This window comes from Rhamphochromis sp. 'chilingali', assembly GCF_963969265.1.
Source record: "Rhamphochromis sp. 'chilingali' genome assembly, chromosome: 16".
Taxonomy (NCBI): domain Eukaryota; kingdom Metazoa; phylum Chordata; class Actinopteri; order Cichliformes; family Cichlidae; genus Rhamphochromis; species Rhamphochromis sp. 'chilingali'.
In genome coordinates this window covers 24,100,234-24,114,574 of record NC_137943.1, presented here as the reverse complement: position 1 = coordinate 24,114,574, position 14,341 = coordinate 24,100,234, and the positions used below count along the sequence as shown (strand labels likewise).

General features: G+C 40.2%; 1 protein-coding gene across 1 annotated transcript in view; it reads left to right on the top strand.

Moving 5' to 3' along the window:
• Window positions 1–3,412: 3,412 nt before the first annotated feature.
• The window catches only part of insra (insulin receptor a), a 75,246-nt gene continuing 64,317 nt past the window's right edge, over window positions 3,413–14,341 (top strand). The window contains exon 1 of the mRNA XM_080861776.1: window positions 3,413–4,663. Within this exon, the coding sequence (XP_080717902.1) occupies window positions 4,570–4,663 (94 nt within the window). The 5' untranslated portion in view covers window positions 3,413–4,569. The remainder of the gene's footprint in view (window positions 4,664–14,341) is intronic.

Below are 14,341 nucleotides of genomic sequence, written 5' to 3'. Positions count from 1 at the left end.
CAGTGGGGCAAAAAAGTATTTAGTCAGCCACCGATTGTGCAAGTTCCCCCACTTAAAATGATGACAGAGGTCAGTAATTTGCACCAGAGGTACACTTCAACTGTGAGAGACAGAATGTGAAAAAAAAATCCATGAATTCACATGGTAGGATTTGTAAAGAATTTATTCGTAAATTAGGGTGGAAAATAAGTATTTGGTCACCTCAAACAAGGAAAATCTCTGGCTCTCACAGACCTGTAACGTCTTCTGTAAGAAGCTTTTCTGTCCCCCACTCGTTACCTGTATGAATGGCACCTGTTTGAACTCATCATCTGTATAAAAGACACCTGTCCACAGCCTCAAACAGTCAGACTCCAAACTCCGCCATGGTCAAGACCAAAGAGCTTTCGAAGGACACCAGGAAAAGTATTGTAGACCTGCACCAGACTGGGAAGAGTGAATCTACAATAGGCAAGCAGCTTGGTGTGGAAAAATCAACTGTGGGAGCAATCATCAGAAAATGGAAGACATACAAGACCACTGATAATCTCCCTCGATCTGGGGCTCCACGCAAGATCTCATCCCGTGGGGTCAAAATGATCATGAGAACGGTGAGCAAAGATCCCAGAACCACACGGGGGGACCTGGTGAATGACCTGCAGAGAGCTGGGACCAAAGTAACAAAGGTCACCATCAGTAACACACTACAACGGCAGGGAATCAAATCCCGCAGTGCCAGACGTGTTCCGCTGCTGAAGCCAGTGCATGTCCAGGCCCGTCTGAAGTTTGCCAGAGAGCACATGGATGATACAGCAGAGGATTGGGAGAATGTCATGTGGTCAGATGAAACCAAAGTAGAACTTTTTGGTATAAACTCAACTCGTCGTGTTTGGAGGAAGAAGAATACTGAGTTGCATCCCAAGAACACCATACCTACTGTGAAGCATGGGGGTGGAAACATCATGCTATGGGGCTGTTTTTCTGCCAAGGGGACAGGACGACTGATCCGTGTTAAGGACAGAATGAATGGGGCCATGTATCGTGAGATTGTGAGCCAAAACCTCCTTCCATCAGTGAGAACTTTGAAGATGAAATGAGGCTGGGTCTTCCAACATGACAATGATCCAAAACACACCGCCCGGGCAACAAAGGAGTGGCTCCGTAAGAAGCATTTGAAAGTCCTGGAGTGGCCTAGCCAGTCTCCAGACCTCAACCCCATAGAAAATCTGTGGCGGGAGTTTGAAAGTCCGTGTTGCTCGGCGACAGCCCCAAAACATCACTGCTCTCGAGAAGATCTGCATGGAGGAATGGGCCAAAATACCAGCTACTGTGTGTGCAAACCTGGTAAAGACCTATAGTAGACGTTTGACCTCTGTTATTGCCAACAAAGGTTATGTTACAAAGTATTGAGTTGTATTTTTGTTATTGACCAAATACTTATTTTCCACCCTAATTTACGAATAAATTCTTTACAAATCCTACCATGTGGATTCATGGATTTTTTTTTTTTTCACATTCTGTCTCTCACAGTTGAAGTGTACCTCTGGTGCAAATTACTGACCTCTGTCATCATTTTAGGTGGGGGAACTTGCACAATCGGTGGCTGACTAAATACTTTTTTGCCCCACTGTATCTGGGTTTGAGTGTTGTGTGTCCTTCCGGGCTCAAACCGGGGATCTGTGATTACAGACAAAGTCCACCATCCCAAATCACAGGCTCAGCTGTGAAAATGCACCCACCTTAAGATGTTGGAATGCTTATTATAATTTTAAAAGGTTCTGCAGCTCATTCTGAATACGCCCATGTCAGCTGATCTTTTTGTAAACTGTGGTTTACAGTTTGAATTAATAACTATAACAGTAAAATTGCGCAAAACAAGTTAAACAAGTTAAACTTCATGAGGGGGAAAGGAAGTCCAGATATCCTCTGTTTAACAGAGGATTGAAGTTGATGGAAAATGCACAATTTGAGTTCACTTCAATGTTTTTAATAACCGGATAAAAACGGTAATTAAAAAACAATAAACAAAAATTCTAAATGATGCATTTGATAAAAGTCATGGGCATTGCTTTGTTTTATGATAATCACATTACTGCTCATTTATCTACCTGATAATTCGCCTCATGTTTGACTGACTTCTTTGGGTTTTTACTGGCAGCACGGTGTTTACAACTTTAGTAAATATCCATCTTATTTCACCACTAACCCATAATCACATCAGTGTCATTTTAAAGGAACACTTTGTCTGCTACTACACAACAATATTGCTTGTTCGGTTCATTAATTTACAAAGAATGTGGGTCTGTACACACAGCGTGCACCTAATATAGTCTGGTTTCAAATCAGGAGATTACAGTACTTTATGTTTCACTGTATGTGATCAGTAACCTCGTGAACTGAATAATGTTTACTTCCGGAGGTTATCTGGCCTTTTTTGGAGCTCTCTGTTCCTTATTTGGGTGTTTCCTGTGTGATGTCTGTTATGGAAAACAAAATGCTCTTTGGTTTATTGTCTTTCTTTTTTTATGTGTGTGTAATAAACCCATAAAATGTGTATTCCTTCGAGTCAGAATATATATATATATATATATATATATATATATATATATATATATATATATATATATATATATATAATAATATGTATAAATATAGTTAACTAGTAAATATTGCTTATTTAAATATTTTTAATTGTGAGATGCACATAAAAGTGCAAAGTGATTATGCTTACTGGCAAAACTGTTGTTTTTCCTTTAATTAATTTTCACAAGGCTCTAGTGATAATAATAATAATAATAATAATAATAATTTCTTTTTAGAATTACAAAGTACCCTGTCTACTCAAATAAAGTTAAATTGAACCTGAAAAGAAAAATATTTTAAGAGATGCTTGTTTAGATATGTATTATTACTGTTATTATTATTAGTAGTAATAGTATTAGGAGTTAGTAATAGTGATATTTAAGGAATAACTTAAATATCACTAAATGGTAAAGTAATTTATTTAGGGAGCAACTTGAATGATTATTTTTTAGCTAATCATTAATATTTAGGTCTTTAAATTTCATAAAGTGTAAATGATTATTGTTTTCAAATTCACAACAACCACAAACATGCAAAAAATAATAATTTAAAGATTAATTGGGAGTTTTTGATGAATTTTATATCGATCATTTGACCGATTATTTCGTCTGTAGTCGTACATTTAAAGTTCTAAGTACGTTTCAAATCGAGTGACACGGCAGTAAATCTAAAGCAGTTTTCGAGGTAAACTTCTCCTTGTTGCAAATTAATCGCAGGAGTAACTGTGTTACTTTCTAACGCGTTACCGGCTGACAGTAGGATCAGTTTGTTGTGTAATCCAATAAGCTCCAGTCCGTATTTCCCCTCAAGCCCATCTGGCTCACTGGCAGGGTTTGTTTACTGGCGGAGGGGCTGGGAAGAAGGGGATCCTACAGGACCAGGGAGACCTACCTCTGTGTGTGGAAGAAGAAGAAAAGGAAAAAAACAACTATAAACTCCGATAAACCTACTTTCCTCTCGTTTAGATACACACTTTTGACCGTAGCGGGCCGCCGTGCAGTGCACTGAGCACAAATTGGAGCGTGTATGTGAATTTCTTTTCTTTTTTTTAAATTCCCAAACAAAAACAAAAAAAAGGAGAGTGGTGCTTCTGAGCTGCGACGAAGTCTGCGCTGTCAGCCTTTCAGAGAGCGGAGGTGTTGCTGAAATATCTACACGGACTGTGGAGGAAGTTTTCCAGCCAAGCCGACAAAATTCACAACACAAACATGAAAGCTGGGCTGTTTTTTGCTCGCTGTGGGACTTGACGGGATTTTTTCTTCTTTTTTCTGTCTCTATCTCGCTCCCTCTTTTTTTCACGCTAACGTTACGCCACGCATGCCACAACCATCGAGTCAACAGCAAACGACTCCCCTATTTTTAAAAAAATCCCTCTTAATCACACTAAAGCTCGCTTTTATTAAGATTTTTGTGCATGCATCATTTCTATTTTTTGAGGATGAAATGCATTGCAGCCGAGTTGCCACGCGTCGCATTTGGTGAAGTTAAAATTAACTGAGTGGGCTGCTGAAAAGCGGCGCAAACTTCGCTTGTGGCCTGAGCTGGAGTGGAGCAGGAGCCAGGCTAGCTAGCTCAACTGTAGCACCAGCGCTAACCAGCTTCTTCTCGGCTAGCGAGCCCGTTTTTGCACTTTTTTTTTCACCGACACTGACACACTCAGCTGGGCCAGAATAACAACCAAAAAGCACTTAAAGTCATAAAAGAGCACCCACGCCCTGTGTTGGCGTTTGTTGATGGTTGCGCCCCCCGCCCCACAGTGAGGTGGCTAACTTTAGCAGCAGCAGCACTGCTAGCTTGTGTTTGACTGAACACGTTGGAGTCGTTCCTCCGCCCATCTTCCGGGATGTCTTTTATTTATTTTTGTTTACCTGTTGGCCCACGCCGCAAAACAAAACCAGTTTCCTGAAGGTACTTCTCTCTCTCTCTCTCTCAAGTCCGAGCTGTCCTGCTCGTCGGGAGGTTTTTCTTTTTATATTTTTCTGATTTTCGACCGGGAGTAAGCGCTGCATGGTGTCAGATATGTGGCTCCGGACTTTGCTTTTGGGGTTTGTTTTGACCGCAGTCTGCTTTATGATGAGCTGTCACCAAGCGAGTGCAGAGAGTAAGTAACACCAATTTTCACATTTCATGTTAAGCTCTTTTTAAAAACTGTGTGAAACTTAGAGTAAGTAGCTGTTTGTGCTGTGCAGATGCCTGTTTTCTACCCTGAGAGAAAGCAGAAGTTTTTTTGCGAAAAAGAGCGGAAAACGCACAGATTGAAATTACGCTTGATTAAAAAATGACAGCCAAGTGCTGCGAAAATTCTCCTCAGTTGCAGTGATTGGGTTAACGAAAGCAATCAAAAAATCTTTACACATATTTTAATAGTGCCAAGATAATGGTTGATCGATTTCATAAGTGACTTATCAGGTTTTCTTTATCTACAGATATTTACACCCACGTAGTAGCTGCTGTAGTTATTATATGAACATCCAAAAACACAGTAAATCACTATTATTATTATTACGGTTTTACTCTTAAATGAAGCAAACATCCCGCTGATTAGTCGGATACCCTGCTGCAATATTGCCATACTGTTTTTTTTTCTCTTGTTTTGTTAGTGATGGTGAGTTGATAAAAAGCACGCAGGCTGCAGCAGCAGTGCTGTAGACAGCCCCTGCATTGAAGGGACAAAGGTTAGCAGTTATCGGCTGTGTGAGTCTGCACTAACTGTAAACAAATTAAGTAAGTAGTCTGAGAATTTAGTAGAATTAATTGGTTGTTATTGTAGATGCTTAAGCTTGGCTTGTTGCTCTGCTCTGTGCAGGAATGTGACAATAAGCCCTCTTTAAAGCCCCTCACAATCCCTTCTACACCCTGTTGATAAGAATGAATGAACGGCATTTGCAGTGACTCTGCAAACTGACAGTTTTCCACTGTGGGAATCTTTATTATAAGGGTAATATTACTAAGAAAAGGTGTGGGACATTTTTAAAGATGTCTGCACAGCAGAGCAGTGATATGGCAGAGATCAGTCATTGCCCCATATACCAGGAAGTTCAGTTTTATCAGAGCAGATGATTCATTCCAGGTTATCTTTGATTTATAGGTCAGAAGAAAAATTTTAAAACCTTTTTTTTAATCTGCAAATAACTCTTGGGTTGTTTCCTTATTGTCCAGCCAGAATAACTTGTTGAAATAATGCTTGTCACAGCCTTTGGTGGAAGAATATTGGCTCGTGTTTGGTACATCTGTCAATACTTTTTGAGTTTTATACAGTGAAATTACTCCCGAAGTGTGCATTTTTAAAATGACTTTAATGTTAAAATCAGACTTTAAATGTGGTGTAAATGCCCTTTTTATATGATCTTCAAAAGTCTGATGTAAACTGGTAAGCTAACCAGTTTTCCTCAAGTTGTTTGTTTTACAAAAATGTTTGCCTGTAGGTTCATTTGATGGTCAATTTTGTGCGCGGTTGCAAAGTAAAAACGATGTTGTACTCATCACTTTTAATCCTGTTTAGTTACTGTAATATCTAAGAGAAAATGCTCTGCTTTTTGGTACAGTTCTGTTACACAAGCACACAAACACGTTTTCAGATGAACAGATAAACAGAAGCCCCTCCCGTGTATGTACATTATGACATTTATACAGTGTGTGCACAGCCCCAGGTAGCTTTGACACTCCTACTGCTTCACTATATGGCATTGGTTTGACGTAAGAGGCAATCGGATAAAAAGAAAAAGCGCAGAGTCTCTTGCCTTTCATCAGATTTAAATGAGGAGCGTTTGGAGCGATGCCATCAAGTCAGGCTGAGCGAGAATTTTAAGATATAAATCTGAAGCGAGTTGTGTAATTGCTGTGCAGCCCCCCTCTCGCTCCTCTCAGACTTAAGGGTGAACCACAGACGGGAAGAGTGGAACCTGGGCCCCACACTGCTCGATTTCATAAGCTGCACTGACCAGTGTTGAAGTCAGAAAATCTTTTGAGCTACTTGTTTTTCGCTGCCCAGCTCAGCTTGATGGAAAAACTCACTTAATAATGGAAACTTCATATTCACCGTGAATTGATTTCATTCACTAAACATCAATTGAAAATGTTGAAGCCGTCACCATTTTTGGTAAATATTGTGTATTTTATGCTTTTAGCTGGACCCTGTAAAAAGTACCACAGATCGATTAGAAAGAGTTTTTTTTTTTTTTACATTCACACTTTGAACATTTGGCGACTGCAGAACTGATGTGATAAACATCAGCTTAAGTCATTTATAAGTGTCACCTTCTTTACTGATGTAACAGTGCAAGTCACCAAGAAGAGTAATTGCCAATACATACATCCAAGAAACTGGAAATATGACTTCAAGTGCCAGAAGTTTACGATTCAGAAAGCAAATAATGTAGGAAAAAAAACATAAATACAGTTTTTTCTCCAAACGAGGGCAACAGAAACAGGTGCTTAGTTTGGGGTTGTGTTTTAACGTCAGGGGGGAAAAACAGACTAGTTAATTCTAATTTAAAAAAACAACCGACTTTCAGAACCTCTAATATGTGTAATCCTGCTCTGTTGTTAAATTCTCTTAGTACTTCCCCAAATTATGTACTGTCACCTTTAAAATATACTGTGTGTGCTGTCACATGACTGTTCTGTGACTCCCCCGTCTGTGACATGAAAACATCATGGAGGAAATGTCAAACACTGAGCCAACTGCGCAGTTTGTACCAAATAAAAATGGGTTGTTTTTTTTGCTGTTATTTGGACGCTACTTTGGTTTTAGTAAAGACAACATCAACCAAAGCAAAGGGAACAAAAAAAGAGTGCGAAAAAATAAGGCCATACATCAGTCTGTTCCAACACTTGGAGTACAAATAAATCAATATATAAATATTCAGGGTCTTATCACAGCAGTCTAATAGATTGGGTTAAATTTAAAAATATATTATTAAATATAAAATATATAAAAGCATGAGCTGCTTCGATCTTATGTCCCCTTACGTCGCGCTTCAAGGGCTCAGGTGGTCGAGTCGTGTTATTGTTGTGCCATGATAACATATCACCTTAAGAGCGTTAAACAGCCGGGGCTCGCCATGAAGCCACCGGCACCCTGTTGTCAAGCACCACTTTGGTCAAAAAATCAGGCAGCGATCCAGCAACCTGGCGCCCTTGATTTACGCCACCCGACAAAAAGAGCAATTGTAGGGCAATGAAACTGTCCCTTCCCCCCGCCACCTCTTCAAAAACACTACACACAAGCTGCCACTGTGCCCTCAAGTACCAAAGTCACAAGTGCAGTTGACATGTATACAATAGTGTGATTTTTGCATTTGTCATCCGAAACAATGGCTCTCTAATCCTTGTTGGCACGTTCAGGTTTGAAATTTATGCACTGCTTGAAAACGGTAATCTGACACACCTGCACTCATTCGTTTTATCCACTCATGCTGACGGTGAAACCTTGTAGTTTCTGATCTTTACCCTTGACACTGTGGCCTTGTTTAAAGAAAATATGCTTGTTAGAGTGCTGTCACACTTCAGAGGTAATAATTACCTCGGTGCTCGTGCTGTTTGTATGAACTCTGTGGGTTTTTTTTTTAAAAGGCTCTTATGAATCCCGGTGGTTAAAGCCAGTAGTGACATTAGCTGTTTTGGCTGCTACTGCACTGTGTCAGCAGTTTTGCAAAGTAACAGGCGCCCCAAATTTAAAATGAAGGACAAATAATAGGGTTGTGATTTATATTTTTACATAAAAAGGGGGTACCAGCCGAGAGAATAATGTGTGAGTGCCGCTGAGTGGGTACTAAATGATCTTTGGTCCACAGCCACAGTATACAAATCACACAATCCCAAGGGGAACTTTGTGGTGTGGTCGGGCTCTCTGTTTTACTCAGTTTCACTCTATTTAAAGACTGAGGCCTGATTTCTTTGGTTTTAACGTTTTCCTTGTTTTTTGCACTGTATTGTTAATGTGCTGTGGTTCCCAGTTGCTGACATATTTGATGATTAAACTCTCAACCCACGCCCGCTTTCTGGACTCTTGTAAGAGATTCTACACTGCGGAGGATGACTTTGACTCTTGACCAATTTCTGAAGAAAGTTGCATCTCTTCAGAGTCGTAGTAATGTCACTTTCTGGCTGTTGTAATATCTGACCTTGCACAATTCAAAAATGATAAATTTCTGAGCTGTAATTGGTGCTCAGGAGCTCTCCATAGCAGATAGTTGGATGTTTTGTTTTTGTTTTTTTTTATAAATACAACATTTAGTTGAAGTAATTCTTAGAATAGTTTTGAGCACGATGTTAGATAAATGAAACCTTATTTTTACAATTAATTTACAATTTACAATTTTTCATTTTCACTTTGAGGTTTTAAAACCCGTCTTAAAGAGGATCACATCACGTGCCAGTTTGTGAATGTTCAGTTAGTTGTAGCCCTGTTTGAGAAAACAACACAACAGTGAAACTTAGAAAAGGGAAGTGTTGCAATCACTGAGTGCTTGCGCTCCTGCATGCTTATTGAGGCTCAGTGATAATATACACCATCAGCCTAACAGCCCGAACCCCCCCATCCACTTCCTTCTCTACATCAGAAGCCTTCTGTGCCTGTTGATGCTTGCAGCTGTAGTGAAAGGATTGCGGTTTTGTACGTAGTGCCACTGAGCACAAAGTGGACAGATTGTGGCGCTCAGACTGTGCAGCATTGACTCCTTTGGTTCACATATGCACACAATTTGTGTTCTGCATTAAAGCTTCAGTGAGCTATAGATTAGTGCATGTTGATTCAAATTAAAGTGCAACTTGTGACCTAGGCGGGATTTACACGAGGCATTCACAATCTGCTAACTGTGTGGATTAATTATGAGGACGGTAACATCATAACTGTGTCTGCACTTACTCATGAAATTAATTGTGTGGTCTCGTTTGCTGTATGGCTTCATTATTATATAGAATTGGGTCACACTGTTGGAGCTTGTGGGTAGATTTAGTTTTTCTCTCAAATGTGATCAACTTCTATGGATTTCCTTTTTGCCTGATTGACTTTTATTACAGACTGATTACATCGTGAAGCAGACCACCTTCAAACATCACCCAATGAATCTGAGTGCAATAATGTGCCGTAGAGCTTTTAGAGCGATTAGTCGATGAGCTGGTTAAGGGAGAATTAATCTGCTTGTGTTCTGATGTGAGATTTCTTTCACATTGTCCAACCCTTAAGTTGGATTGCGCATTCTGAAAGTCAGAAAAGCCCCACCAACCCTGACTTCTTAAACACAAGTAAAACTGTAAAACTTGTAATTTGTATTACCGCTGCTGTGTATTTGCAACTCACTAGCAGGCAGCGATCCAACACTCACTATATAAGCTATACACAAGCACGCGGATGTGCTGCAGCGATGTTTTTAAGCACAATAAAACCAGGCATTGTGCTGTATTGCTAATGATGGATGAATGGCTTTACCTTGCTAGGGAGCACAACAAAGGCTGCTTTTCCATCTGCTACTACTGGAATGCAGTCAACTTGGGAATGACGTCACTCCCAGCTCCAATATCCAGATTCTGAGGTAAAAGGGGTAAAAGGAACGCTGCATGAATCCATGTCTGGAAAACTGGGTGATATTGACATAAGGTTGAGTTCCAGACCAGTTGGCTTTAAAAAAAAAAAAGTTTTATGTATAAAATTATTAAACAATGACAAATAATAATCTGCTTAATTATCAGCTTTAAAAATAATTGTTGGGCTGCAACTTCTACCTGGTGGTGCACAAGTTGTGTTGGACATTAGTACAAAGTCTGTGACGTCGGATTGCACTGGTTTGTGCGAGAGTAATAGAGTCCAGTTAATTCACAGCTAGTCACTGGAGTTGTGAGTCATATGTGCTGCCTCCTAAATGTAGGGATGTCACCAGAACCAATACATATGGTACCATTTGATTTTAAAATACTTCAAGAAATAATTCAAGTTGAGTTAGTTTCAAAAGCATCCAAAGTATTACGTTTCTTTTGTTATTCTGAAATGGACGTATTGAATTGGGTATCGAGAATTGCTTAATTCTGCCGGTATCGTTATAGACATTCCTACCTACGTGTTCCTCCTAGGCAGCACGCTCACTTAGGGCCATGTGTATATATATATGGTTGCAGACACAGACAGGAAGCTGGAGATGTGTAATTTGTGCATTGTTATGTAAGTTTTCTGTCCACATGGTCACAAATAACATGCAAGCACATGGACATCGGCACGGGTCCTTGTGCTCACCATGATAAAATTGACCTCATGCGGACCCGAGCAGACTTCTGGATGTGGAAAGTACAGTCCGGGTGTAAGGGTGTTTGTATGTCATTCTTAATGAAGGGGCCAGGCACCCAGCAAGCATCTCACTTTCATCTTCTTTCCAAACTTCAGCTGGGCACCACGTCCATTTGTCAGGTTGCTTGCGTCGCCTAGGTCACAAGTGTGACTTTGTTGGTATTGTGTCTCGACCTCTGCACGTGCAACGTAAAGGATACATGGCTATTTTACACCATCTCTTGTGGTCATCTGAAATTCACAGGACATCGTTTCATGTCTGCACCGTTTAGTCGTTTAAACCGAACTCTGGTTTGTTTTCCTGCTTGGTGCGCTTCATTTCTGAAGATATAATTGCATTTGGGTGCAGACCAAAACAACTGCACCAGGACCCTTTAGAGGAGCTGGTCTCGTTTTTTTCCAGATGAACTCAAGAGTCGTTCATTTATCACGAGGTGTTCAGACCTCGAACCAACCTAACTGTTAAGTGTACACTGTAAGTTAAGTCCCTTCCAGGCGCCAGCTTTTCTTTGCATTTTGGGATTGGAGAGAGTACCGTTGACCAGCGGGCCACGGACGACGTACCGGTCCGTGAGTCGTTTGGTACCAGGCCACAAGAGTTAAGGCTCGGGTGTGAAATGTATGGTTTTTAGAGTTTTTAGAGTTTCTTTTTTAATCGTTTTAATCGTTAACTCAGTTTCCCTGGGTCTTTTCCTATGTGTTATGAATAAATCTTCTTTTTTTGGTACCAGTACTGATTTTATTTTATTGTATTTATCCACGACACCTTAAATGCCGGGCCGTAAAAATATTGGTCGGACATAAACCGGTCCGTGGCGCAAAAAAAGGAAAAATAGCCGCAATCTCCAATCGTCCTTTATATTTCTTCATCGTTTGATGTACCAAATGTTCAGAACTCAGACATATTCACCTTACAGTGAATAATTTACATTGAAAGCAGCAAATCTCCTCCAGCTCTGAGAAGCTGATTATTTGTTTAACTAACTGCTTATCAGAATGTTGTTTCAGTGCTAATGATCTGCATTTTCCCCTCATCCAGATAAGATAATCCAGACACGGTAGTATATTGTGGACGTGTAAATGGAGGCTGAGTTATTTGAGCGATAATTAATAAAATGCCCAAAGAGGCCAAAACCAACTATTTATCCTGCTGATGAATGGTGTTAAAAGACCCAGTTTTTCATAATAAAAGAATATGTTGCTCAAAAGAATTCTATTTCGTCTTTTCGTGCGATTTGTTGCTCATTATAAATTTCATTTAGGGAAAACATTTACACTGTGATTATTATAGTTATTATTAATACATTTCTGCCTGCTCTTTTGTGTCTATCATAGTGCTCCTATTCGATTAATTATAAAGTAAATCTCTCTCAAAGGTGTAGGCAGCGAGAGACATGATGTCTGTGGTGAATAGAAATGTGCCCCTCTAACGACTCTAATTGATGACTCAAAGCAGTCTTTTCAGTGTCTGGTTCAGACTAAGGGATGTATGGAGAGTGGAAACCTTTGTGAAATCTCCCAGTTTCTCTGTTTCTCACAATACAGCATGTAAATTCATCAGTGGTCCCAGTTTGTCTTGTTTCAGTCATGACATGTTGTCATGAGCTAAATTTAAGCCGCCTTAGTTTTTGTCTGCCAGAGTTTTGTTTTTGAACTTGCTGTTCGCAGGTAGAGAAGAGTGCTCGGACAGTTTCTTTCTCTGCCGCTGCTCCAAAATTCCTCACTTACACACCAGGGCTGCTATGTTCCACTTTCCAATGTGAGCCACTATCGGTAGGACTGGAGTGTATTAGATTCTCTATTGGGAATGTGGTGCTAAAAATACTGGCCTGGCTGAAAGTGTACACTGATAGGAACTTGCACTCGCCGCCCTGTGATTATTCCCCTTCTCATTTTAGTCCTCTGCTTTCTGCCTTAGCTGTGACTACACAGCCACTGACCCTTCGTATTGTAAACTTCGGCTGTTGTTTGTTCTTTTTAATGGCGTTGCTCGACTGTGTGTGGGGCCTTGTATGATACAGAGAGAAGCTTGTAGTTGTAAATGTGTTTCCTAATGGATCTACAGTAGGCTGCTGGCAGTTTGTCAGTCAGTTTGATGTGAAAAGTTTAAATTTGAAGTAGATGTGCTGAAAGTAAAAGGATTGTGGCCCGTCATATGTGCTTACAAGTTAGCAGTGCCTCCAAGGAGAGCTGCTGATCTTTGTGTAGTTTAAGAAGAGAAATGTGCTTTTTAACAAACTGAGCTGCTTTTAATGGGCAGCAGCTGAAACCCTCATTTGAACATTTTACGCTCCGTTTTAAACACGCCTCCGAGTTGTAGGCTCAACTCCAGATAAGTGCTGGAGAATTAGCTTCCTGGTTAAGGTTACAAAGTGAAACGCTTGTTGTTCAGTCTCCCGGTGATTGGACTCCGTGTTTGTGCTCTGCTTGTCTTGTACTGTTATGCAACAGAAGGTGTAAAATGAGCTGCGGCCATAAAGACAAGTACACCTAGTGGTTACATTCGTCTCCACACGGCTGACCGGTTGACTGGTTGATGTCCCCGGCTCAGCGGTTGGTCCTTTGGTAAACAAATGCAGTCCACTCTCAGCAGGCCACACACCTCCAGCATGACTAAGGCTGGGGTGACCCATATAGCACTTCCATGAGGTTAAGAGTTTGGCTCATTTGAAAAAAGGCATTTTAGGAAATTACCTTTAGTTTTCTTTATACTCAACTCCCTGTTTTTTTGTAGCTCTTGCAACACACTGGACATTCATCTAAAGCTGACGAAATCAATTTATTTATTAATATTTCTTAATTTCTGCTGCAAGTAATAAAAGTAATTTTATGTCTGCATGACTCTTACACCTGGCAGAGTCATCAAAAGTCCAAAATCTTTTAATTCATGCCTTATTTTTTAATTCTTTCTATTTCAAGCTGGGCATGTTCTGTTTACATAAATATGCAGGTCAGGAAACTTAGTTCAGGGTGAGTAAAAATGTGAGAGGATTTCAAAAAAATACCCAGAAACTGCTGTGGTTCTTAGGGTTAGCTGTAATATTGTTGAGTTTTGGACTAAACATAAGCAGTGGTGTCAAAATAACACTTGACAGACGAATGATAGTTTCTGGCTAACATTAATCTCACGTGTTGCGTCACAGCGATACAGTAGACAGAAAAACATGTAACCCGTCTGCGGGGTGGCATAGTTAAGGAATTTCTCATCGAACAGGATCATGTGCCTGGGTGAGCACTGACAAAGCCACAAATCTGCTACTGGTGCAATACATGGCCATTACCAAGGACAAATATTTTTAATGCATTAGCTAATGTTTTTTATGGTCTTGAGTTACAGAAGCAACTCCACAAATCAACTCGGCATAACCAAGGATGAGCATAGCCTCACGTTGATGACAGCACTCCATATTTGACAGAGGCTCACAGACAGATATGTGGTTGCTAAACAAAATGTCAAGGAAGATGGTCTGGTCTTTATCAAAGTTAGGGACATAGCCA